We start from the raw sequence: 27,866 nt of genomic DNA on the forward strand, positions 1-27,866 counted from the left end.
CCCGTTTCCATTGCGTTTTTCTCACTGAGCCACCGACAAACACAATTTCATATCAAGAGGCGATAACAATGTTTGTACTACTCTTTGAAAACCCATATTACAGGTAACTAGCTTTTTTATTGGGTCAAGTGCTACGATAATTTGATGATAATTCTATGGAAAAAGTTAGGGGCGTTATCGCACATTGTTCAATTGTCAATATTATGATTTAAGATTCGACACGCTTTGCTTCTTTGGCTATTGTTATTCATAGCGAGACCGAATACATGGATATTTCCACTATTTACATACATGATTAGGGTATTATATTTGCTTAAGATTTCTTAGAATACCAGATTATCTTAAAATCTTCGCAAAGCTCAGTGCAAACACGATTATAACAAGATTAAATAAGATGAAAAATACTTACATAATGATCTTCTGTTCATTTTTTTCTTCGTCGGACACGTCGACCCAGTCGTCGCTGCGATCGCTCCTGTCGCTCACACTGGTCTCGCTACTAGGTACTTGGAACGCTATCTCCTGACCATTGTAGCTGATCACCGATCTCTGACCGTACAGGCTGTTGGTCTTCTGCTCGCTGGACATCGTCGACTGGCTGATGTTCGATACCGTGTCAAATGAGAGACGCTTCTGCACATTGGACACCGCCTTCTTCATATCATTGCGCATTTTTACCATACTGGGGCTGTTAGGTATGCTCTCGTAGCAGTGCGATAGTGATGTTGCGTCGCCATGCTTTATGGTGTCATATATGTTTTCGCTCTCGTTGTACACGGTATAGTCAGATATAAAAGAATTTCTGCTACTATATGTAGGACTGCTATTCTTACACTTTGCAGTCCTAGCAGGGATTTTCTCATAAATCCTTTCTGATCCAATTTTTTCATAGCTTACAGTAGATGTCCCACTTACTGACTTTGAGATCTTATAGTTCTTGTTGTTATTTTTGCCAAAAGGCTGGAAATCTTCGGCTATTTGAATACCAGAGCTGGAAGTTAAGCAGTAAGGTTTGTCAGGTGACTTGCAGTATTCATACCCATCGTCACTGTCGCCATCACCACGAGTTCTCTCTTCAAGTTCGTTATCGCAAAGCTCATAGTTATGTAGACTACTCTCATCACCTTCGGGATGTGATCTCATTTCCAGTAAGCATTGGTAAATATTGTCTTTTTCCGTAGCGTCATCTTCGTCCACATTTTTATCAATCTTAGGAATTTCCGGCAAAGGACAATTTATTTTAGAAGTCCTGTCTACACTTTTAATCGGAATTACAACAATGTTTTCGTTGTCTCTTGGTTCTAAAGGTTCGTAATAATCTTCTACTTCCTCTTGTTTGGGCTTAGACGTGAAACCTATTATAATTTCATTATTGCAAGCTTCAACGAGATTACATTCGAAATCCTCACTGGATTCCAATTTCTGTTCACTAGTGGAAATATTCACTTGAACTTCATTTGATTCAACTTGAGATTGTTCTGGGGCGGTTTCTTGTGGTTCATCCGAACAACTAATCGTCGAGCCATTCATAGTAACACTAACGAAGCTATATGAGTTATCCGATTTTTCAGAATCTGAATATATTTGAGTACTACTACTACTTTTCCGGCGCCACAGGAATGATTCGTTAGGAGTAATTGATGGGTTGATATCCTGATATGCTTTTTCTCCTTCATTAGACGTAATAATGTTAATAGTTGGAACTTCTTCTTTCTGGTCATTACTAACTGTAACTGTTACTGCATTGCCTTCGTGAATATCTTCTGGGATTATTTCAACGACTTTTAGAGGTAATTTTTCGGAGTGTATGTAGTTCGTTTTGTACCTTTTTCGGTCGTACAGGGGTTCTTTCCTCTTAACAGTTTGTGGGCTTTGGTCCTTTGTATTATCTAGCTTGGCTAATTCATTTATAATGGGTTTGATCGTCTTTATTTTTGGAATGCCATCCTTCACAACAAGGTTTTTGGTTAACACTAGTGATGATTTCTTTTCAGGTACTTTTGGTTTTTCTTTAACAGGTGTTGTACTCTTAGTTTTATCAGGTAATCTTTTGAACGTATTGCTGGAATTTGATTGAGCTGTAATTTCACATTCGAATTTCTTAATAACATTTTTGACTACGTTACTTTCTGTTGGCTTGGAGTCTTTTTTTGCTTCTACTTCTTTAACTTTTATCGGACTGCCATCAACAGAATCTGACCCACTTGGTTGTTCGCTTGAATCTTGATACTTTAAACGTTTCTTTGTAGTTTTCGGCATTTTTGTACCATCGGATTTGGACCGTATAATGCGAATCTTGTTTGAACTGTCTGCAATTAGTAAATCGTCGACTGATTCCATACTCGAACATCGTTTTCTGTTGTTGCGTTTTTTGGAACCTCGCCTGTGTCGCAGTACAATTTTAATGTTTGGACTTGAGCTGAGTGTTGACGAGGGTGTGGAGCTGTTACTGGCTGAACATCGTGATGCGGATTGTAATTCCTCTAAAGTCTTTGCAAGTTTCGATTGTTTGAATGATGCAATATGTGACTCCGATTCTAAGTTGTTGAATTTCTTTGTTAGTTCTGCTACTTTACTGCTTGTTATAGTCATCGTTTTAGCTAGGGGTGGTCGTTTATAGGAAGTGGTAGCATTTTTTATTTTAAAGCTAACTTTTCTCTGTTGTGGTTCCATTGTTTTCCTTATACTCGGGGATACATTAACTGGAATGCTGTATTGTTTGTTATTTGTAGCGCTCAAATGTTTCATGCTTCGCCCTCCGCCAGTGCTCCTGGAGTCTTCACTATCTGTTGTTATAGCGATTTGTGCGTAGTGGACTGTATGTTTATAATTCTCTGTTTGATAAGTGACAGGTGCAGGGGAGCTGACCGTGGAATTTAAGAATGCCTGTTTTGCGTCATTTATTGATTTCATTCGGTCCGTCATTGTGGGTAAAGGCGGTTTAGCAGGTATTGAGTATATATATTTATTGCCACTGTTTTGAGTCTCTTTTATAGCCATTTCTGTTTCTGGTAATATGAAGTTCTTCAATAGAGCTTTTATAGTGCCGTGTTGCCTGCCGTCGCTGTTGAATTTTTTTATGGATGATATGAGAGTGTTCGTGGCTATCGTGTCGCCTTCCATCAGGCTTATTAACATTTGTGAGGGATATCTGTCGCTGCTTTACTACGCCATCTGGAACAAATGAAATAAATTGATTACATATAACATTTTCACAAAGACTCTGATGTAGGAAGTACAGATTTACTCGTAAGCATGATGGAGGTTAGATTGCCAAAAATTGTAACAGCCAAACAATTGATACAGATTATGTCACGATTTTGGAGTGTTAAATTAATGACTGAAATATAAACCTGGTTTAGTTTTATCGATGTAGTTCACAAAGGCCGGTTGCAAGGTGATTGTTCGAGTTTCTATTGTCATTACGCGTGTTTGTACAGTTTTCCGCGGCGAGTAGAATAGCCTATTACTGCCATAAGTGTCCCACGAGATTGTGTTACTGATAGAAATAATGAAATATGTATCTATTTTGCATGCAAAGGTTCAAAGTAATCAGTTGCACTGGCAAAAAATACATATGTCCCAATGCTAATGAAAAGGCAAAATTTATTACTTGTAATAATGCAGTTTTAGAAATGGCACAATACTTCAGTTCTTATTAGCAAAAATGCCATGACTTATAGGTATGCTAGAGAGCAGATCAAGTATCTATTAATCCCATACTAAGGTGACTTTGTTATATGCACTATACTCATCATTATGATACAAATTCCGTAACACTGAAAGCAAACCAGTTATCTTCTCCCGCTTGCAAACAAATGAATAGTCTTCACAGAGGTTCATGACATGGCACAAACCTCCTTACACTTGGAAAACGCTAATATTATTACTGGCTGCAATTTCACGGCTGTTTTCATTACAATGGCGTGGCGTGCCGGACAATAAGGACGACAGTTGGCTATAAGTACATGTATTTAGGCGGCAAACATTCTTTGCTCACCATGTAAGTGTGCATGGTGAAGATAATGTGTTATCGAACTAACTACTTAAGTACATAACATATCAAACAAAGACACATAGTGGAACAAAATTAAAAATAAGAGGCAAAGGGATCTAGTTAGGTCTGTGGTATAAAATTTTCCGTTAATGGCATCGTGGATAATAATCAAAGACGATGATGATATCCTTTGGAAAGGTGGAAGGCGCTTATCCTTCTCTCCGACTCTCATTTATCTTCTCTTGGAGAACCTACTTCTAAGTCAGTGTTTTCTACCATAATATTACTATATCATTACCTACATCATTGTTTTCTACTTCAAGCTAGAAGGGAGCTATTCTAGGAGTGTAACGAGTATGGGGTCACGTAAAAGGGCAGTGCTTTCACCGCGTGGGAACTGCGCACGCGCCACAGATCACACACGATTTATAAGACAATTTGCTTTGTTTACTCGGATACTATCTAAGATAGGATTTAGGTAGTGGTTGTACGACGGACGTACTGCAAATACTACATGGTCTTACTGAAAGGTGAAAGTTTATTACTGGGATTGGATACTTGTTCCTCGGTCTCTCTCTAGCAGCTGATCTAATTTAGAATACTTGGCATACTTTTATAAATCCGAACGACGAGTTCCCCCGGGGACACAGGAGAAACGACTAAGTAGTAGATATGGTATAAATGTTACATCTTAGTTTCACGACAATTATTTATTTATATAGACGAAGCATGAAATGGAAAAACCAGAAGATTTAAAGTCAAAAATTAAAATTCATCCATCTCCTCTAGCTTTAGTACCTATATAAAAACTAAGAATGGTACAAAAATACTAGCCAAATTACAGAATCTCAATTAAGCAAATTATTCATGTAATGACGCAAATACAAAGGCTAATTTGGATCGTGAAGTTATTGAGTAAGTTTAGCAACAATTTGCGAACGTGCATGCAGAATCGCTAAATACCAGAGAACTAGTTTTAGACCTAGCTTAGGTAAAAGTGAGATGAACGGAGTTACGCAACTTAGTGGGCTGGTATTTTAACTCATCATCCTCCGAGCCTTTTCCCAATCATGTTGGGGTCGGCTTCCAGTCTAACCGGATTCAGCTGAGTACCAGTGCTTTACAAGAAGCGACTGCCTATCTGACCTCCTCAACCCAGTTGCCTGGGCAACCCGATACCCCTTGGTTAGACTGGTGTCAGACTTACTGGCTTCTGACTACCCGTAACGACTGCCAAGGATGTTCAATGACAGCCGGGACCTACAGTTTAACGTGCCATCCGAAACACAGTCAATGGTGTCTAAGATATACTTAGAAAGTACATACAAACTTAGAAAAGTTGCATTGGTACTTGCCTGACCTGGGATCGAACCCGCGCCCTCATACTTGAGAGGTTGGTCCTTTACCCACTAGGCCACCACGACTTTTTTTGGTATTTTAACTAATAACAAATATTATTCATAAATAACAACCATTAATTATGTTAAAAATAAAACCATTAAATTATGTAATTGTTATAATAGAAATACCAGGTAACACGTAGCGTTCATAAATAAATTTCTAGGGGAAAATTACATACCCGAGTGACCGCCATGTTACATACCATGGTACATTTATTTCCGAACGTAAAAGGATTTTCATATCAAAATAATATATATGGAATTGATGTCGTTCTCAACAGTGTATGCAAAAGTACCTGGCTACTACTAGGTATTAGGTATTCTGTAGTTTCTAGAAGTTTCATAATGAAGTGAAATAAACAATGAACAAGATTGCTCTCAGGGAAGTGATTGGATGTGCAGATGTGGGAACAAGTAATCAATACTTTTATTCGGTGTTATATACTCATTTCTTTTTAATAAGTAATTATTTAACACTAGCAATCGGGAAATAAGAAAATGAGCCTTTTACAGCGTAAATATTATCAATATAAATTATTAGCTACAGCACGGCATTTCCGTATATTACTCTAAAATTACCAGTTTTGTTGATTAATCTCATAAACGCAACCCTCTGAAGAGACGACTCAAGCGAGAACTTCCGAGGATAAGATTAGATGTCTAATGCGATTTGATACAGACCACGACGACGCAAACTAGATCGTTAAACAAAAGAATTATAGCTTGGAAAAACACATCCTATGTATTCTGTGTTGCAAATCCCTGACAGGTAATGACGGGTAAGTCCATTTCACAAATAAGATATCGACATCACTCCACATAACGACCGGGAAGTCTTTAACAAATCCATAATGCGATCAATCTTCGCTAACCGTTACACAATGGCGCGTGCCACGGATTCAGAGTTTACAATTTACTTGCGCCCGCGCACCTCTTAGAAAGTCCCACAATACGTGATGGAAATCATAGCAAACAGAACACGTTTGACACCATACTGTAACACTATAGTTATCTAATGGCTGTGTTTATTTAGAAAACGGTTTTCGAATCAGGCTAATTGTCTGCATCGCGTGTCTAACAGGCAGGCGGACAACTTGAGAGAATGCTGGGAATTCGCGAAACTAGAAATGATGTAGTTGAAGAAATTGGTCACTTTTCTCTCGAAGTATTATCGTAACGACCTTTTAAAGTCAGGCTCTGTGCAGATTTGCCAATTATTTTCAATTTTCATAAAGTTCATTAGGATCCTCCAGAACATCAAATAACTTGCCTGGAGCGAAATATCGAATTGCAAATATGCCTAATTCACCAGAACCAATTAATTCTAAAACAGAAAATAATCCTTCAAGAGCACAATAAGGAGCCAATCGATCAATACGGAGAACCTCGAAAACTAATCGCCAACTAAATATTGACTTCTTAGTAATTTACCTGCTTAACTAAGAGCCCTTCTTGGATTTCGAATACCAACTATCGCGAGTATTTCGGAGTTGGTGTTTACGGTATTTCCCAGAGAAGATTAGCTAATTAGGGTAATGCAATTAACTAATCGCCTTTATGGTAATGGTCTTGTTACAAACAATGAACGAGTAAAACTTTAAGTTTTATTTTAGAGGATTACTTATTTTTAGTGGCGTACGTAAAATTTTGTTTTAGGCTCACTAAGAATGTGTGGAGGCGTAAAACCTTAAAACTCTTACCTTGGCATGCATGGGAATTCATAAGTGACCATTGTATCACCTATTGGCAATGTATAGTGGCTGCCGAAGGTCGAGTGTTGGCGCGAGGTGTGACTGATGAGCCCATTGCCCAGTTTGAGTAACTGTCAGTAACGGCGTGTGCGCTGCATCGCAAGCGCTCGCTATCGACGAGAGAATGTCAAGATATCGAACCGTGTACAGTTAAGATTTGGAATCGATTCATCGGGTTTACGGATGACCACTTTTTTGGCTGGTATTTAATTATTTAGTCGGTTTTTATGCTATTTCTAAATGGTATGCGTGTGCTCATCTTACATGATAATACAGTAAGCGGAAAACTAGTTACGTTGTAAAACTTAGATTAGGTATTGTGATATAAGAGGTGTGACCGCTGAACTCTAACCTTAGAATGACGGGAAGTCATCAAGAAGCAGAAAATGCCTTCCACACACAATGACACATAACAAACCATATAATTTTCGTCATAATACGAATAGTTTGAGTTATCCAATCTTCCGAGACTCTCGTTATTCAACGTATTGACAGACAAAGGGCTGGGAGCCAGTGGAAATGGACAGATATGTAAATACGCCAGTCGAACAATATTTTATGCATTTGACTTTCACTTTAGTGACATGACATTCGTTTGAGATGGTAGTATGATATTCAAATGGGATTTTGCATAATTGATCGTCTGATAGAATATGGGAGCCAATTAGATTTCATTTTATACTTTAGATATTTCAAACACTGAACTGTTATGTTCGTTTAACTGCTGTGTTTGCAGATTTGCTACAAAAAACAGATACATTCATAAACAATCTAGGTTAACGTGCTGTCCTAATTTTGGCATCCATTTAGGAAACTTTCCGAATGTTGTCTAACAATGGAGTTTTGACGGACTATCAGATATTCTTGGATTAAATATGGATAGAGAATGTGCATTCCGGTTCCACTAGTACTAGCAGTTAGCACTTGAGCGAGCACTGTACTGTAGGTAACAACGTGCTTCCTTTGAACTTTGCTATGTAGGTAAGTAGGTACTGTAATTTGCCACTTGACTAGACCTAAAATATGCGTAGCTGTAGTCTTTTACACTTTTGTACGTTACGTTGAATTGAAGGGCTGAATAAGTGAATGAAGTGAAAAGTCTTATTAATCATGGGAAAAAGTAATTGAAAAAATAGTTGACATAATGCATAATAAAGGGACGATTTGAGGTATTGAAAACATTCCCACAATAATAATAAAATACCTTCGTTGGTGAAGGGAAGGAATTACAACAAATGAAAAATTTCTGAAAGTAGTAAGTAAATGCTAGGAATACATGAATAATGCATACTTTTATTAAAATTATAAGTATGCCTCTATCCATGACGTTAGGAATTTGAAGAGTTGTTAAGAATTAAAAGGAAGGCAATGGATGTGAAAAGACGATTAGAAGAGAGTAACTATAGACTATAGACATAGACAATTGTATATAAAACATTGTTTAATGATACTTGATAACCATAGATTAGTGATTTATATACAACGACAGTGCCGACACAGAGTTTTCTTTCTAATACAGACAGACACGATCACACATGTGTTAATTAATAACACCTATTGTTCCCTGTAAGGCTCCCTACGGACGGCAGGCTCACAATGACAGGAAGTTTACTTACAGAGATATTGTTTTACATTCAAATTATAGATAAGTACACGTACTAGACTTGGAGGTCGGAAAATTCGTGAAAACATCATAGGCAAGCTTGGAATGGAAGGCAGAGCTACACTATATGCTCATATTTTGAGGTATAGGTAGTAATTACTTAAGAAGAATAAAAATGAAAGAAAGACTAATGAGTAATTAATGAATACAAAGGTGGACAGTGCTATCAAGGTGGATAAGAACCAGGAAAAAAACAATGAATTCGAAGAAATAACGGGAATTAAGGCGAGGAAGTGGTCAACAATAATTCCATAACCGGCACGCGCATCTAAGGCGCCAAAAGGGGTCGGAGCGTCTGAGCGGGGCGAGGATAACAATACGCGCGCTAGCTTATAACTAAAAGTCGTAAGCGACAAAATGGTTTTGTAATTTTATTATTTAGAAATGATAATTTGATAAAAAATCCTACTACAATTTTAAAGAGTATGTATATACTCAACTACTAAAAAAGTTAAGAGGCTTTAATCGGTCCCGTTTGCCCATAATATGTGAATCTCTTTTTAAAAAGAGGTATGTTTGATATATTTTTCTCTGTTATAAAAGTTACCTAATCATGTTTCTACAACTAACAAAATAAGGTTTATATCATGAACTTTCAGGTAACCAAGTTGTATTTTGATCCGTTTTGTATTTACTGAGAAAAATTGACATCCTTGGCGCCAAAAATTCCAATTCGTCCACTTAACAATATTACACCACACTTACATTACCAAAGACGTTAAAAACGATTATTTGTTACTAAATTACACCTTCAAGTTGCATTTATTACTACTAATCGATAATATAATTAATGACACACTTAATTGATTTTACAGTAAAAGTGCGAAACGGACGTGGGAAGTTATCGAGTTCTCACATATTATACATGGAATAATATCACTTTCTTTAGTGGTGTTATAAAATCATAAAGGTAGTTGTTACTGTGGTCTAGATAATATTGAGGTTTTGTGGCTTAGGTAAATGAGGTGATTTAGCTGAAGTATCGAGGTAAGATATTGTCTTTGGAATTGCATAACTTAATTATAGTGGGCGAGAAGTTCGTTGATACATGAATTGGGACCGTAAACAACAAAAACCGGAAAGCTGGTGTGGGCAGACTACCTAAGACGAATCGTGGGAATTCTCTGGATGAAGAGAGTGCAACATGCGACTGCGTTGGTGAAATAACCTTTAACTTTAACCTTTACCGAAATAACCGATGATTTTGACAACTAAATAGCCTTAGCTCTACTAAAGGAAGAATAGTAAGAAGATAACAAATCTGAGTCATCCATAACTTGAAATGAAATGAAAATTAACTGCGTTATTGAAATCAATTAATATAGCTAGATAAGACTATTTAGAACAATAATACTAATAGGACATTTAGAAACTTGTGTGTAAATGGAAAAATAGACCATTCCTAACAAACTATAGAACGTACAGTACGTATGTTTTTGCTGTGACACTCAAATATTTGTTTTTATTTCAATCATAGATACAATTAGAGCTTATCAGATCAATCAAATGAATAATCAATCAATTATGCAAACAATGAATCGATACTATTTATGAACGCTAGAGCTCATTGTATTCAAGTTGTAGCACACTTGTAGAAGATATACTCTTCGACAACTATGTGACTACAATATGAGTAATAACGATAGTGACTTTCACTCGATTAGGATATAATTAGACCGGTCTTGAACAAAACGTTATCAATGACACAGAGGCTGCTGAATTAGTCATTATTATTAAATAACATAAGTGATTAAAGAGATAGTAAATGAGAAAACGATCAAATAATTGGAAACAACAATAAATAATAAACCTGTCATTCTGAATATAGGTTTGGAATTTAAATAACTTCTTGGAAACACAATATAGACAGTTTTAAGTTGAAACAATATTATAAAAAGATTAACGTAGGCCATAGTGTTTCTTAATTAGTTCAAAGGAAAGGGTGATAAAGTAACAAATATGAATTGAGGAACAGTTCCCATAGCCAAGGTTGCATACATAGCCGGACATTTATTAATACAATGAGTGTATTGTTAAATGAAACAATGCAATGGATACCGTGTCAGACGAAATTTACGGCGTTTGTGTAGATGTTGGTTAAGTTGTGGGGAAATTTGGACAAAGGCGAAGCTAATATCTATTAGATTTTGTTGTGTTGTTGCTTCATTGACTTAATCCTTTATTTCTAAAATTTGATGTGGTTGTATTGTAATAACTTTAATTTGCAGAACATTATTTTTATTTCTTACATTGCGTGAAATAGCTTCATGCGTGACGTTAGCTGCGGCTGTCTTGTTCTGCATATTATCTACAATTAGTGTAAACAAGAAATCTACAAGTATTTGGGATTTAAATAGCTATTATAGTTGCGTATGTTACAAGTGCATTACTTCACCGACGTCATGTGAAGTTAGTAATAAAGTAATAATTGCAGGCATCCGTTCGCGCGTGACTGGCCGACCTTAATATTTGACGTAGCATACACATGTGCTCCTCCAACTTTAACATTATTATTTTTATACTGGAAATAGCCGCAATTATTCTCAATTACACATTTATTTATTAGTCTTGTTCCGACGTTGCGTACTTTGTTATCGATTTCAAAAGAACTTCAGTAACTTGCAAGAGTTTCAATCTAAATGTAATTTTACGTTTAAGTTCTTATAATCAATACAGCTTTCTGTTTCTTTTTCTTCAAGGTAATAAATGTTTATGTGGTCGATGGCCGGAGCGTATTCTGCAATTTTTTCATCAATCTATTACTTAATATTCATGCATGCGTCTGTATGGTAATTTATGATGCATAAGATAAACATAAAATCCGTTATAGAGAAATGTTGTTTTGGTTGCTGATTCAGTTCTTAGATCTTGTATACTGGAAATGTAGCGGAAGAGACTAATATTTCCTTTTAAAGATATTTTAAAAAGGAGGCCGAAGTTGTTAATACAAATATTATTATGTACATAGTTCCTGTTCTGGCCATAAAATAAAGGTTAAGTGAGTAAGTAAATCGGACGTTGAACAAACCACATGAGACCAAATTCAAAAGTTTAGGAAAATTCTTGCAATCATAAAGATTTCCTTGATCATTAAACTTTCCTGTGTTATTCATGTAAATTTTAATTAATTAATGAGCGCTGAGTAAGAGGAAAACCATTTGCCAATATAAGAAAAAGACGATTACGATCAGCGGAATGTAAAAGCATATGCAAAAACAAGTCACGCAACTTGTGTGCAGTGTTGCGGAAAGATTAACGATCTCATTTGATCCAGTACTGCCACATTTAACTTCATAAGTTCTCAATGAATCGCGACTATTGCAACTGATTCGAAAAAAATTAAAAAAAACTTTGCAACCGGTCCAATTTGACATTTTGCTAATCGAATGCGTTCGATTTTGAAATTCCAGAGTTGCAGAATCGATATGCAAACAGTCATTTGTTTGTTTCGTAATTACCACGTGGTGATAATTTAGGCAACGCAATGGTTGGGTGCATACATTTTGGAAAACTAAATAATATTTTGAAACCTCATATTCTAAAAAATACGGTCTATTAGAGTTTGAGATTCTGGTCGTTGACTGTCGTCCACATGCATCTCTGCAAATGTTGTAAGAAACTATAGACTCTTCTGGAGTCGATAGTTACACTCCTCCTCACAAGTTCTAACGTTCTAAAACAAACAATCATCATGGTTCTCTTTTATCTCATTACATAGATAACGAACTGCACAAATAAAAAACACCATGAGCAATAAAAAACATCAACTTTGTCTAATTGCTGGAAAAAGACCAGCAACTACATAATAACTGTCTCATTACAACAGTTATCTCACGTTCCGTTACACTTAGACCTAACGTCCGAATTACATGAACGTTAACTGGCAATTTAACTGAATTCGGCCGACATAGCAATGATATGATTACTTTCACTGCTGTAGACAAACGAATGATACGTTACTCGAGAATTTGATCGCTTTCCATGGTTAGGTAACTGATTCGTTGTAATCGAGAACCTAGTCGATTTATTGGACTATAAATCAACTCACGTAGTCGATTTGATATGTCCCGTTGCGAGTTGTGTTGTATTCGATGTATCGTTATTGCTGTGATTGCTTTTGATCTGTGCTATTACGCTTATTGAGGCTGTGTTTCCGCAACTGCCAATTATAGAGCAGCAATGTATGATATGTATGTTGCAATTACATCGTTCTCTTGTTCAGACTCAGAAGTTATTATGAAATTGAAGAGTTGCACTAAATCACATCACATGATATTGCTATCAAGTTCTGCGTAAGATGATTAAATAATGATCAACGATGACACTGTTATCATTTGATCTGGTTTATTCATATTATTAGTACTTGGATCGACTCCCGGATCGAGCAGTTTTTGGGTTTGTCCAGACATTGTTTTGGTATTTCTAAGTATCAGCTTGGTGTCTGGGCGTCCCCTTTACTTGGGATTTCTTACAAAAACTGGGCTATTCCTCAATTTTACTCTTTCTTCGTGGAATATTGATGAGATGTCAAATTACATGGAATTGTTGCTTCCAGAAGAATTTAGCTGTCTGACTTACTTTAAAAAAATAAAGCGGAACATTAAGTTAATAAAGTATCTTAAATCGGAATATTTTTTATTGTTATTGTTGTATATTATATTCATTCGGTTCCAGTAGTCTTTATAAATTTATGATGACATAACAGTGACCATTATTAGAAACCTATCAATCAAAAATCGCAAACAAAACTATTGCGCGCAAAATCAATAATTAAAATTCGATTATTGTCTATCTATGGTATTCGAGAGCCGGATACCAATAACAGGCTGTTATTCATACAACTAGAAATTAATTTACTTTCTATTAAGTTTATTTAAGTAAAGTTTACCTCCATCCAATGTTTGGCAAATCCAAGCAAGCACATCACAGACACAGATCACTACAAAGCACTGTAATATAATTAATTTGCGTCACAAGTCGCGACTCATCAACTTATCCATGATGAATGACGTTATTATTAGCAGTTTATATACGTTTTCTCTGCGGGAGGTGTCGGAGCGTTCAAGATGGCGTCGGAGAGCACACGTGCGTCACGGCGCGCTCACCGGCTCTGACTGACGGAGTGCTTGATGGTGCGGCGGCAAATGACATGACCTGCTGGAATTGGGTGAAGCGGACGGAACTTGAGAGAGTCTACCTGGATAAAAGCCTTTGTGGTACTGAACTACTTGATTTGAAGTTTGTGGAGATGAAGTGTAAACTGTACAGATGGAAAGCTCTAAAACGGTTGCAATTCTTTCAATATTTTGAAATTGAATAGAGGTCAATTACTGCTCGAAGTTTAATCACCTCTAGCGTGTAGACGTGTAAAATAACGTGTGGCACAGTTTTCATAGCTTACCTAGTTTTTGGACCTCAATTTCTTATAATGCCTAATAACGGCAGATTTGTGAGGAAATTAAGAAAACTCAAATCAAATTAACTTCTCTATAAGCACTAACTACTTATTTATGACTGAAATATTTGCAATACAGGAACCTCATAAAAAAGCTAATGTAGAGACAGACAGAGAAAGCTATCCTTCTCCCACATCAAGTAAATGCACACACCAAATAAAAGGACACCATCATCCATCAATCCATAGACAATAGGTAATTCCCGCCGCCTTAACTGGCTTCGTACAAAAAGGATTACCACAAAACCTTTTTACTTCGACCTTGGTCACGTCACTAGGTGCTGGCGGTAAAAACACAAATAAATACTTAATGACAATAATACTGCTATCGGTTCGTGCTTACCCGCACGCTCCTATACATCCAATTACGAAGGAATTTGGGTCAGTTCCCTTTGCTTCATGTGTTAAAAACTGCTTTATTTCGACTTCATTCCTTTTGACAAATAGCTATTGGATAATTCGAACGTCAATCAATTGTTTTTTTACTGCATTGCGTGCTCAGGAGTTGATGTTTTAAACTTAGGTCGTTCAAAATCTGCTCGGTTGTCAATATTAAGTTGAAAATTAAGTCGTGAATTTTCCCAACCACACGACAGTGTTGCTTACTTATAAAATCTCCTATTGTGTATCGTTCAAACCATGTCAATTACGATTATCTCGTTACCGCATGATTATGTAAATTAAAATCTTGTTGTTAGATAATTTAATTGTGGCTTGAATTGAGATTGTTTCAATTAATGTTTCCTCCAAAGCGCTATTAAGTGTAAGCTAACCGACAAAAGTTGTCTATACCTACTTTTAAAATGCATAAAATGATGTGACATAATGTCATGCACATAAGACCAGAAAAAATGTACTAAGTTATCTTAAACAATAAGATTTCAATTTAACGAAAACGTAACGCTTGTTAGCTATAAAGTTAATTATAACAGGTACAGGTAAAATTTGTAGTTTAATGGCATAGGTGCAAAACGCTCTCTATTGGAAAAACAGGAAAATGATTATGGTGTGCAATATTATTTATCAAAACCTAATTCAGTAGTCAGACGCATTATTTTTAGATTTATATGAGGATGATGTACATTTACCTACTATTGCCTACCAATAAAACACTATATTATTCATGTGATGATAAAAACAAAAAGGCGTCATTATCGGCCTAGCCTTTTCCCAACTATGAAGCTCGACTTCCAGCCTAAGATGCAGCTGAGTAATTATCAGGTGTTATGCATTTTGTTTCTGAGCAAGAATCGGTCAAACGGGGCTAGTGACAATGTATTTATGTATAGGTAGAATATGAATCAGTAGCAAGGCTATCGGCAGCTCACAGAATAATTACCTACATGCTCACATTACACACACAACAACATTCCAGTGTAATCACAACCGGTATCTATGGGAGTCCGGCGACTTTTTGTGAACGCCATAGAGACTGAATGAGCGAGGCCTTTGCGTAATTGTAGCTTCAATGTCAAAGTTATGTAGACGACTCGACTTACGGTCCTTACCAATATTCTTCTGTATTTTGTGCTAACTAGGGATGGAATTTGACATGACTTGTATGGGGCTATTAGGCTAATGTTAACATTCTATCTCTAGCAAGTAAATAAACGAATAGATAAAATATTGGGAACGGTGGTTAGACAATTTGACCTTTACGAACATACCTGCAGTAGTTTGCCGGTAAATAAGTTTAATAACGTTATGAAAGATCCTTGAATTTAATTTAATGATAACAGAATGTCTTCAATGAGTGGAACGTACAGCCTTGTACTAATGTAACGTACTTAAATCTGTAAACCCACTTTTAAAAGGTTGCATTCGATATAATCTGTTTAAAACAGTGAGAAACAAGAGTAATCCTAATTTACGAAGTTACCAAACAGCTAGTGAAATATGTAACTTGTTGTATAATTTTAAAATTCAGTCTTTGCATATAGAACGAAATGCATACAAACTTCCATAATTATAGGTATTACAGAAAATTGCAGACGTATTTTACAGAATATGGTTATGGGAAGCAAATGATAAAATTATTTTTAAATTAGTAACATCTGGTGACAAAGTTCGTTCAGAATTCAGACTTAGCTTGAAACCTGAGTCACGATGTGTCTCGTGTCCAGACGGTCGCGTAACAACTGAGTATGTTATCGAGCGGTGTAACATTACAGAAGAGAATCCTAAATAGTGAGGTAGGCACGGAAGCAAGCTATAGGGTTTCCTTCCTTGTGACTAGGAATCGATTCTTGCACAACAAGTACGGTTTCCGAATCTCGATTTACATTTATTCAAATCGATGCGTTAGAGGTTGGGTTTCTTGTACTTATTTCTTGGTGATGTAATGGGTTGTAAAGCCTTCAATGTACTGGTTTAAGTAATAAGTAAGGAAGCGCAATCAAAAATATTAGTATCGACTTTTGGAAAGGCGAAAGTTAAAAATATTGACCAGCTGTTAGCATTTAGAGTTGTCTAGAATGCATTCTGAATTTAGAAGCTGAGAACATATTTTGTTTCAAGCATATTCAATTGCCAGTTTCTCAGTCTATTGTAATTAACGTAAAACATAGATGACCTACTTAGATAACACTGTTATAATCCACTAATTGCAGAACAATCTAAATAGGAAGGATTATTGTTGTATCTAGAGGTACAAGTATTTAGAATTAAGAAGAATGCAACTGCGTATTGCATGTATTTACGTCTTGAACATGTGCTAACCAAAATCGACAAAGTAACATCTGCCGAAATTATCTCGATCATTTAGAAGCTCCATCTGCATATAAAAAAAAAATGAAAATATTTATTAGATATAACAAAGTGATCCATATACAAGAATTGTGTTTGGAGCCTCCTTTTAGACAAACAATGCCTGTGTTAGGAGACTCCGCTCTTCCATATCATAGATAAGGTTACATGTTACTTTGTATCTTTGTGGAACATTTCGGTATTGTGAAAAAGAAATAATAGTAAAAAAAAAAAAAAAAACAGTAAGTATAAAATGAGAATTAGTACATACATGTTTTGAAAAACTTGATGTACTTTGTTTTGGTTTGTATGTATGGTATGTGTGTGAAATGTAGTGTGGTTCAATATGATAAGATAATGTGTGGTGTGACGAGTGGTGTGTTGTGATGTGGTGTGGAGAGTGGTGTGGTGTTATGTAGTGTGAGGAGTGGTGTGGTGTTATGTGGTGTGAAGAGTGGTGTGGTGTGGAGTGGTGTAGAGAGTGATGTGGTATGGTGATTTGCATAGCTATAGAGTGTGGTTACATTACTCATGAAAAACCAGAAGAGCTTCCGTATCCTCGTAAGAGAGAGACTTAATCCAGTTCACTATCATTTTTTTAGCGACATAATAGTTGTGATTGTGTATGTAAATTTTTTTATTAATCCTGTTATATAGCTGAGCTGAGAGATAGTAATATTGTCTACTACTAAATATGGTTTTACATTGGGGAACTATTGCAATTTTATCTTTTCTTCTTTTAGGTTTCTTATTCGCATGATAAGGGAGGGTTTTATGTTTTTTTAGAACTGTTTGGGTTATGTACAGTTTCCTGACTGAGAGTAAATTACTGATGTCGTATAAAGATTTAGTGGAGTATCTTTTATTTTTAAAGTACATGACCTTTATAAGTGCTCGTTGTGCACGTTCCAAGTCCAAAAATCTAGTTTTGGCTGCCCCACCCCAAATGGGGATACAATACAATAGAATAGACTGTGCTAGGGCAAAGTAGATTTCGTTCAGAAGGTTTCTAGGCTGCTGATCACTCCTCAACAACTTAGTAGGAACCACATGCCTAAGTGTTCTGAAGATCCAGGTAAGCTTTCGAACTCTGGCAGTCACCTGTTCAAGATGAGGGTACCATGAGAGAAGCTGGTCAACCATCACGCCCAAGTATTTGGTTTTAGTGACCCTAGTTAAGCATGGACAGTTACAGCTTGATCTGTTTATGTCTCCACATGTATGAACCTTCAAGTTGAGATCCTCATTAGGCTGTGTCCGCGAACTAACACTAAAACAGTAGGTATTTAAAAATATTTCTGCTAACACAGTAGGCTAATTGCTGCACGCAAAATACGAATGCGTGCACCAGCAACGAATGTATAGGAAACAAAAAATATTAGCAGATACCGATGAGAATTAAACTGTCAGTTGGGAAACAAACCTTGCGCGTGTTAAGCAACATGTTATACTTTAGAAACATACTCGTAACATTACAAAACGTACACACACTATTGAATATGATACATTTAGCGAGCACAATGGGGCGTCAATACGGCACGGCTTGCAATGCGAATTGTGAAACTATAGTAAAAACACGTAAAAACTGCATAAATCAAATGCTTGGACGCGACAACTGTGGAAAAAATTCTTAGCGAATGGGAAAGGAAATAAGATACTTGAATGAAAACGCATCAATGATACTGCTAAGTGACGTGGACGGGAACTACAATAAAACCATGTTTGGTAAAGAAACTACTTGAGAAGACATTACAACGAAGCAATATAATTAAAACTTTATAGCTGTGGAATTTTCTCAATACGCCACTCTCCGGAAAGCTTTTACTCTTAACTATTTCTATTTAAATACGAATTAATGGCCAAGAAAAGTGAAAACAACCAGCCCAGGACGTGCCATCATTCTGAAAAGTCAATAAACTAGAGGCTAATGTGAGCTTGCCCATACCGGTCGAGGGCCGGTCGCCAATTAACTCTAAAAGGTTGTATTATGTCGTCTGCCTCTCGGGTTGCACCCAGGAACAAGGGAAAGTGACTAGAAGGTTCAATGGACCTGCACCTGTTTGTGGCTGACATTTTAACGAATGGACTTCGTGATTTCACATAACAGGGGTTAAGGAAAAGAAACCGGTTCCCTTTTGGATGAAGGAATGCCTCCATTCAAGTTAAGTGAAGTGACCTTTCAATCTTAATGTAAGCGGTATGGAACCTTTTTGACGATTTACCTTCATTTTAAGAACGGAAACTAAAATTAGAAATCTTCAACTTAATCTTCTTATACGTGAAGTTATGGCGGTGCTTTGGAGGTTATTTTTAAACGAAACCCACATAGGCCATTGAGAAAACAGGTTGTTTTAAATGTTTATGTGGCTATTTATATAAGTGTCACATCTTAAGCAATATTACTAAATCATATTTACTTTAAAAAAATAGCAGTGATGACCCAGTATTACAACTGTTTAGAACTGTGACCAACCAGTAACCAACCACATTTCTGGTGTTCATAATTATTGAATCTTTTTATAGCATTTTCACCCTTAGTTAAATTGGCATAATATAAGTAGACGATAGAATATGAATGAGGTCAATACACACTATATGGAAGACATGGGCCAGTTTGTAATGATGAAGAAGACTCTATAGTTGTAGAGACATCATAATTATTTGAGTAGCATTTACCTTATCCTTTTTAGCAAGCCATGATTTCCCTTGTGGTTGTATCATCATTTGCAGTTATTAATATAAAATTATTACAACAAGTAACAGTCAATACATAATTTGATCTTCACTAGTGTCAGTACAGCTCATTATTTTCCTATTAGAGAATAATATTACGATAATGACCGTCATTCAGCTGGTCATCAGTCATGACCTCGACATTGAAGATTTGTTAGATCATCAAATTTTTATATTTCAATGAACTACTAACGCTGCAACGGTAACTTGTAAGTACGTCATTGCCTTAAAAATATTGCAGTATCATTAATGTGTCAGATCAATAAATATATTCAAAGATGCTATCTTTTGGAAATTGAAATCTGCTATTAGAAGTTATTATTCCGAAAGTGAATTTATTATCCATATTATTGAATAGCGATACTTTGGCTGTGGGAATATCTCAAAGATTGTCGATAAAGATTGCAATACCAGTTTGTTTTTATTTCCGAATTTCACATTAAATGTGTGGCTTCAGCTTTTTGTATTTGAAGTAAGGTCTCACGGAGTCTAGAAGTGTTGTGTTATAAATTCCACCAAGTAGCCAATATTTGTCAACTAATCGATGAACACGTGTGAAACGCGGCGTCGAAGGCAATAGCGATTCAAATCATAACCATTAAGCATGGCAATATCGAATCATACTCGTATGCAGTTGAATTACATTCGTGCAATATTCCGGAGAAAGTTAATAGGCAGTTTATTTTAAGTAATAATAAAAGAGACTGGAATTGCAAAAGTACCTTCGTAAGCTGTTAGCGGTGAACAAACATTAACGGCAATTAACACTGATAAAGAAATAGTGGGTAATGGCCTAAGGGAAAGTGCGATTTTGTGGGAAACAAAGGGAAACTTCATAAGACTAGTAGTAGAATAATTTTTTGAAGATCTAGGGAACAGAGAAGGTATTAAAGTTAAAATGTAGCATAATACTTACGTGAACAAGCAGCAGATGTAATACCGATTGGATCAGAAACAAAAATAGGCTAAGTAGCAGGCGCGTCATGGCGTGTGTTGTTTGGATCAGTAAATCGATCGAATGCATTGATTTGTAGTAAAGGCACTGCTGTTGTAAGTCAAGTCTTCGTCAAGGATATCTGACGAATTTCAGAACTATTTATAGGCAGGCAGGCCATAAGGTAACCCCGTTAAAATCCTTTCAGTTCAGGTGCATTATTTCATATTGTGTATCGCTGCATTCGCTTTCGCTAACATAATAAAAGCTTTTGCAGAACAACTCGAAACAACTTCATAAAGACGTGCAAACCAGAAACAATTAAAAATAACTGCTAATAAAATTAAGAATAACTCTAAATCTTTTGTCACCAAACGACCCATTAAATAGTAACACAATAGGAAAGTAAATTAATCATAGTTAATGTTTTATGAAGTTACTTTCACTAGAAACAAGGAAACTATGAACAATATGAATGGAGTAGGTACTTAATATTATTGATGAACCATAAAATCTTGTCTTTGCCGTGTTCTTTGCAGACTGCATCAAACTTGATCAACCAATTGATGGAAGCCCTGTCAAGCCCTTGATAAAATTTAAATCAGTTTCTACCTACATCATCTTCAGTAATTCAAGAGACTTTTTGTACAGGCTTACGTAAATAACAGCGTTACACAAGCCGACAGGACCCTTAATCAATCAATTATAAAATATTATTGGTGTGTAATAAGAACGTCCGGTGGATCATTAAAATGTGAAAATTACTTTTTTCTACCAAAAATGTTTTTATTATATCTTGTTAAGCTGGTTTGTGACCCAGGTGGGACCCATTGAGCGAGTTCGACAAGTCCATCACCATCATTGCATGCGAGTTTCGACATTTAAGTATCATCAAATTATTTTTGACATTTATACAAGTTTCCGGAAAGAAATAAAATAACAGTGGTGACAAGTTTATGTAATTTGGCTTGAGGAAAGGTAAAAGTATTAAAAGAACTTCCGATAATATGATAGTGGCAGTGCCGTAACTAGGGCGGTGCCAGCGGTGCCCAGGCACAGGGCGCAGACCCTGGAGGGGCGCAGAAATGACCAGACCAGTATCTAGTTTTATTTCATGCATGGTAGTTAGTAGGTACATTTTGTTTTATTGCGAATATGGTGTAGACGCGCCCTCCGTACTATCTATATCTATATGGCATTTTTCAAACGATCTCGAAACAACAACACTTGTAAAGGTGGTTTTATATTTGTCTGATGTGTCGTGACGTGACGCGTCAGAACGGTACAGGTTTCATACATTTAGTACTATCTGGTGCCCGCGACTTCGTCTGCGCAGGATTAGTATTTCGAACAATATTTTTATAAATTGTAGCCAGTAGCGGCTTTAGGGTAGGGCGCGGTTGGGCGACGGCCCAGAGCGCCGGACATAAGGGGCGCCGTAGGCGCCCCCAACCAATCCTTGATCAGAATTTTACTCCTATTTTTGTATTAATTTTCATCAAAGATCGCAGCTTACAAGAACTGTATCCAAATGTATGGATGGCCGCCTTAACCTATGGTGCATGGTGTGCGAATAACCGGGCGCCGCGGGCTCAGGGGCGCCGCGGTACGCTCCTGGACCAAGAAATTTCAATTAAATTAATGTATTGTCATACAATGCCGGGCGCGTTAGATACACTACTTTTATGTCCCAAAACTCAAAAATTTTCGCGCTCGCTTCGCTCGCGCTTTCTTTACACTTGCGTTTTTTTCACATATAGCTACTTTGAATTTAATGTCCCAATACTCAAAAAAATTCGCGCTCCCTTCGCTCGCGGCTTCTTCACTTCACAGTCGCCTTTTATTATATATGTTAAGGACTTTTAGTGATCCAAATCTCAAAAAAGCTTTTTCGGGCTTGCTTCACTTTATAGTTGTTTTTATTTTTCTTCTATTTATGGTACTACTTTAAGTCCCAAAATTTTTATCCATAGGTGCCAACACCAACAAAGAGTTATCTACGTTTGCGCAACATTTTAAGTCATTTTTGTTTTGGATTCTAAAATATAACAAAAAATTTCGCGCTCGCTTCGCTCGCGCAATCAGAACCTGTGTTCCAGTGTTTTTGCATTCACCAACCAGCAATAACTTATGTACGATTGGGCTACATTTTAGGTAATTTTTGCTTGGACTTGTGAACTATGAAAAAAAAATTCGATTGCGCGAGCGAAGCGAGCGCGAATTTTTTTACAGTAACTACATATATTTTGTCTCTCAGATTTTTCATAAACAATTTTTAACTTAAAGAAATCTACTAAGTATCTACTATACCTTCGTAAACAAAAAATAAATAGATTTATTTTTATGCACATTTGTCCACTTTATTGTCAGAGCCTGGTTAGAGCATTTTTCAAGGGCGCAGTTTTGAAAGCTCACACCGGGCGCATAAAAGGCTAGTTACGGCACTGGATAGTGGTCATCGCCAAAAACAGTTGACATCGATGCATTCATGTCATCGAAAAAACATTCGCTTATTAATTGTTATTTTGTTTATGAGCATACAATCCTGTGCTAATCTATTAATAGTCCAATTACAATAGTGCTTTTCCTCATACACGTAACACACACATTACTAAAGCTATTTATTATTATCAACAAATATTTGATTGTTTTCTCTCCCAAATGGTCACCTGCCGCAATCGGCGACGTATTTATGGAAACCTAAACACAACTGGTCACACCGGTTTGTCTGTATTTGGCCATTTAATTTGGCTCAGACCAAAAGGAAGTCTAAAACGCATTGATGAATAGGATTTTAATGGTGATTAAGATAACCATATAAGATATAATAAAACACTTTTCAAAGATTCAAAGAATTTGACTTTTAAGTAACAGAGATGAAATGTGGTCAATGCATTTCTAAAATCTCCAGCAAGTAACATTTTGCCATTATTTGTGGGGCAAGTTTATTCATTGGCTGTCAAGATAAATATGTAGAAACCTCCACTATGTTATTTGCATGATAATCTGGGATAGGAGAAAACAATGTGTTAGGCTAGCTTTCCCGCGTTAGCAATAACATCAACTAAGATGAGTATTTGCAAGAATATTTATCAAATTAAATTACTTATGTTACTTAAAATAAAGATGTACCTAACAAGAAGCCCGTATTGAACAAATATGAAGGTTAAGTCGAAGTGGAAAGGCTTACCTAATCAGATTTTATTGATGATCCGATTCCAGGTTCTGAAACAAACAATGAAAGATATTAAAATCCAAATAAAAATAAAAAGACAATCAAGTGCCAGTAGATTTCAAAGAAACAGGCATAACTTGAAACTTAAATGTAACAGAGATAAAGGAAGTCAATACAACACTAGAAGAAAGAACTATTACAAGTCATGTTAAAACTAAAAACTTAAGTTCTCGTTTTAGCGAACGACGTGCGTAATTTACGTGGAATCCATGTTTTGTGCAGTGAGGAAGTGAATGAAGCTCTCCATTGTTACCAGCACAATGTGTCGCAAAGCGCATAACTAGTATGAGTGTAGGCATATTATTGTTTTATTAGCTGTTGACATTTCCGTGAGGACTGTCACGTCTTTTGCGTTAAATGATCTTTGATTGTTTAGGAAGTTAGGAGTTCCTGAGAGTACAATGCGATACATATTGAGTTTTTCGTACCTCGATGACTCAATATCGAACCTCATTGGAGATTCACGTCGTATGTAGGTAAGGTAAACCGCAAAATAAATGACAGGATTTGGTTTCGTTTCCTTTGGGATATTTTAATGTCGTCACAAAAACGTACGATATGACCTTATTACCTTTATGGATAGAGAAGGATAGAGGGGAATCAATTACGAATAATTTGGGAACGACTATCTCGTTTACTGACGTCATAAGTCTCAAATGTGACACAAAATCCGTATGATCTATGCTCGTTAAGCCTATCAACTAATTAATAACTACAAACAAACAATAGCCCGCATAGCAAACACAAAGCCAGTAGGTATGGTTATTGTGACATAACTGAAGGTACTTAGATAAGCACGACAATAGCAGCTGTGGGAGACGCCAGGTTCCCATATGTGCACAACCGACTGTGTTATAAGAAAAACTAAATATCAGGTATTGATCATTGACACATTTGTAGCTACAGCCAACAGCCTATTGATGGGTGAAGAAACTCCGAGAAATCCTGACTAACGGTGGACTTTAATAATGTATCTACATGTAGATTTGCTTATTAGGGATAGGACTTCAACATTTCTCGTATGGGGCTCACGTCTAAATTCTATCTTCAGTTAAGCAAAACAACGGATCTATAGATAGGTTACTGCAATCCGCATTTAGTGGTCCAACATGACTCTCGATTACATAAATGGTAGCCAATTCTGAATCAACTAAGGCCGAAATGTCTCAATGCAAAATAATTGTATAGAACGTTCCTTAGCAATGCGTTTAAACCAAACTAGCAAAGAACTGATAGAACAAAAGCATTCTTTCGCATCATTCTATCAATCGGAATGAATTCTTAAATGTAGAACAAACGTAGAACATTCTTGTTTTCTTTTCGCTAAATGAAATTGTTAGAATGAGCATTCCTTTGAGTCTCTTTGTTTTAAACGCCTTAATGTGGATTTTAGAACGATGCATTTGACTTACTATATAGAAATATCATCTACACTTGAGAAGGCCGGGACTCCACGTCCTTAGACTATTCTCGCGTTGTTCTAAAATCAATCTATACCGGCTTACATTTCTTACGTCTTTGTCATACTATTGCATTATCATTACCTAACAGTGAACTACGTAAGTATATTATCTCCTGTTGTTATATCGCACTAGCAAGTAGCGACAGTTTGCCAACAATCGCGCCATTACAGGTTACCCTTAATTGGGTGTGTTGCGTGAAATGACAAGTAATTAACACATCTACTCTGATTGCTGCTGTTGTAAGCGCGGTTTTGTGATCGTCGTTTGTAACATGGTGTATCAATCAATACATAAATGTATAAATTAAAATATGATGTAGAGTTTAGATATTTTTGTAAATAAGAGGCGAGAAAGAGTTAAGAATGCATGCATATTGTGACTGCTGCTGCTGCTGTTTCGGCTGATGCTATTAAACTTGTCGAAAACCTAAGATTTTTACGTACTTTATAAAACTGGACTAATACCCCCTTTGTGAATTGGCTACAGAGAGAGACGTTCGCCCTGTATTGCATATAATTCTAAAATCTATCTAAATCATAAATTAATAATTATTGCACCAAATTCTTCACGAGCTCAGAACATATTTTTACGATGTGCAAGTTTTCGTACTTGACCGATTTCATCGCGAAGTTACCATTGCTATGTAAAACCGTTCGTTACGGCTTGCGCAAACGCAGCCACTTGCAAATGATTGCAATTATATTAGTATTTACACAAACTATCGCATGAAGGCTCGTGTGGTAATGTGCTAGTTATTAATTCTTTTAATTAAAGGGAACGTCCCTGATATGTCACACATAATATTGTTTAATTAAATAATTGTTGTGATCATTGGATTTCTATAAATGGAACAAACACTGATTAATCGCATGAGGACAGTTATTGTTTAGGATCGAATAATATTGTCGACATGAAATGGAATATGGCATTCTTTTACGGACTATGCAAGTTGTGCCCAGACATAAAACACTACCCACAGTCTCTGTACTCATGCTGTTTTCTCACTTTTTGCTGATTATTACATGAACGATGAGCTAAAAAAATCAAAGAGGGAGAAAGAAGTACTACAGCAACAAGTAACACAAACATGCAAGGATGCATTCGCTACTTCCAGCAGACCCTTACAATTAATTTGCACATACAAGTTAAATAAACAGACTCCTCTCGTTGCACAGCATCGTACAGCACTTAATTATGAACAATAACAATATACAATGGTATTTCAAGCCCCATATGGCAACAGCGGTTAATGTCTGTCAGTATCCGAGCTTGTTGTGCTTAAGACTAAGTTATTCATGAATGACGTCAGTCACTTCGATCGGTAGAAAATAGCTGCAAAGGTTATAAAGTGTACCTGCTTAGTGTGGGTAATTGATTGTATAGCGATAGCTATGTTACTTGAATAGCGATAGCTATGTAATAACCAATATTTTTGGTAAAGAGAACCAAAGGCAAAATTCCGTTGCCAAAAAAATCCCCTGGCCGAAGTAAGCAGCACCTACGGTTTAGATCTATTTCAAAAGGTTTATCTCTTAAACTGATGATGATTATCTGTATTGATACTATAAATTGATGACACTGGGCGCCCTCTTCAGCGTAATATGAGCAAGATAGTAAACAGTTATTGTTTATAAACATCCTTGTCATCCAAACAATAAACTTAGTAGCTGAGTTTACAAAATATTCACTTACACTACACATGATTCATTCACTTCTCTGTTACGCATGAATGGACAGTAATCACATACGAATTTGAACTTTAACACGCTGCATAAAGGTTGGTTCTTCGGTGTAAGGTTCAGGAACTTTCTGTGGATTTGCGCTCAAAAAATATGAATCACACAGAGATTGCTAAACTTGTAATTTTCTAGGTCAAAAGTTACTATGACGTTGATGGTAGATCCGCCATAGCTGACGTGAATAAAATGTATCATGCATTATATAATTTATTAGTACATTGAATTTACGACGTACATGATAAGATAATAAAACGGATGTCAACTGATAATGACTGCGAACCAATGATTGCTTTTTGCAATTGCAATTATTCTAAATTGCATACAACTGCAGCGGTGGATTGCAGCTAATGTGAGGCGTATTAGCTTTACGATATTTCAACTTGTAATTCACACACTATAATGTTAATGATATGAGTTCGTAGTGACACGAAGTACCTAATGTTAGTTACTTACTAATGTAGAAATTACTCAAAGGAATCATAAGGTGCCTCGGCAAATAATTACACCCTTTGAAATCGGCTATTAAAAAAGCCTATTCAGTGTAAAATATGCAACCGGTTTTAAAGGTTATTCAGCTATAATCATTTCACACTGAAACAGTTGAGAAACGACTTGAAAAATTAAAAGATACACAGTTCCTATTATACCTTATCTTTGTGTGATCGAGTGTATCTTACAATAACTATGTAAACAATATAATATGATTTTCAATAGACTCTCTAGTACTAATTGATCCATTTCTCTCGCCCCA

The 27,866-nt window shown here is 36.2% G+C and overlaps 1 protein-coding gene across 8 annotated transcripts in view; it reads right to left on the reverse strand.

Moving 5' to 3' along the window:
• Positions 1 to 27,866, reverse strand: part of Exn (Ephexin) — a 93,457-nt gene that overhangs the window by 36,467 nt on the left and 29,124 nt on the right. For 4 of the 8 annotated variants that reach the window (XM_064036297.1, XM_064036293.1, XM_064036300.1 and 1 more), the window contains exons 1-2: positions 13,700 to 13,934; positions 410 to 3,174 (exon numbers count right to left, since the gene is read on the reverse strand). In XM_064036297.1, the coding sequence (XP_063892367.1) occupies positions 410 to 3,138 (2,729 nt within the window). In that variant the 5' untranslated portion in view covers positions 3,139 to 3,174; positions 13,700 to 13,934. Of the gene's footprint in view, positions 1 to 409; positions 3,175 to 7,097; positions 7,123 to 13,699; positions 13,935 to 23,868; positions 23,904 to 27,866 lie in introns of those variants that run through there. The other 4 variants (XM_021329615.3, XM_064036295.1, XM_064036294.1 and 1 more) reach the window with 2 other exon arrangements.

Source organism: Helicoverpa armigera, chromosome 9 (genome assembly GCF_030705265.1).
Source record: "Helicoverpa armigera isolate CAAS_96S chromosome 9, ASM3070526v1, whole genome shotgun sequence".
Classification (NCBI taxonomy): domain Eukaryota; kingdom Metazoa; phylum Arthropoda; class Insecta; order Lepidoptera; family Noctuidae; genus Helicoverpa; species Helicoverpa armigera.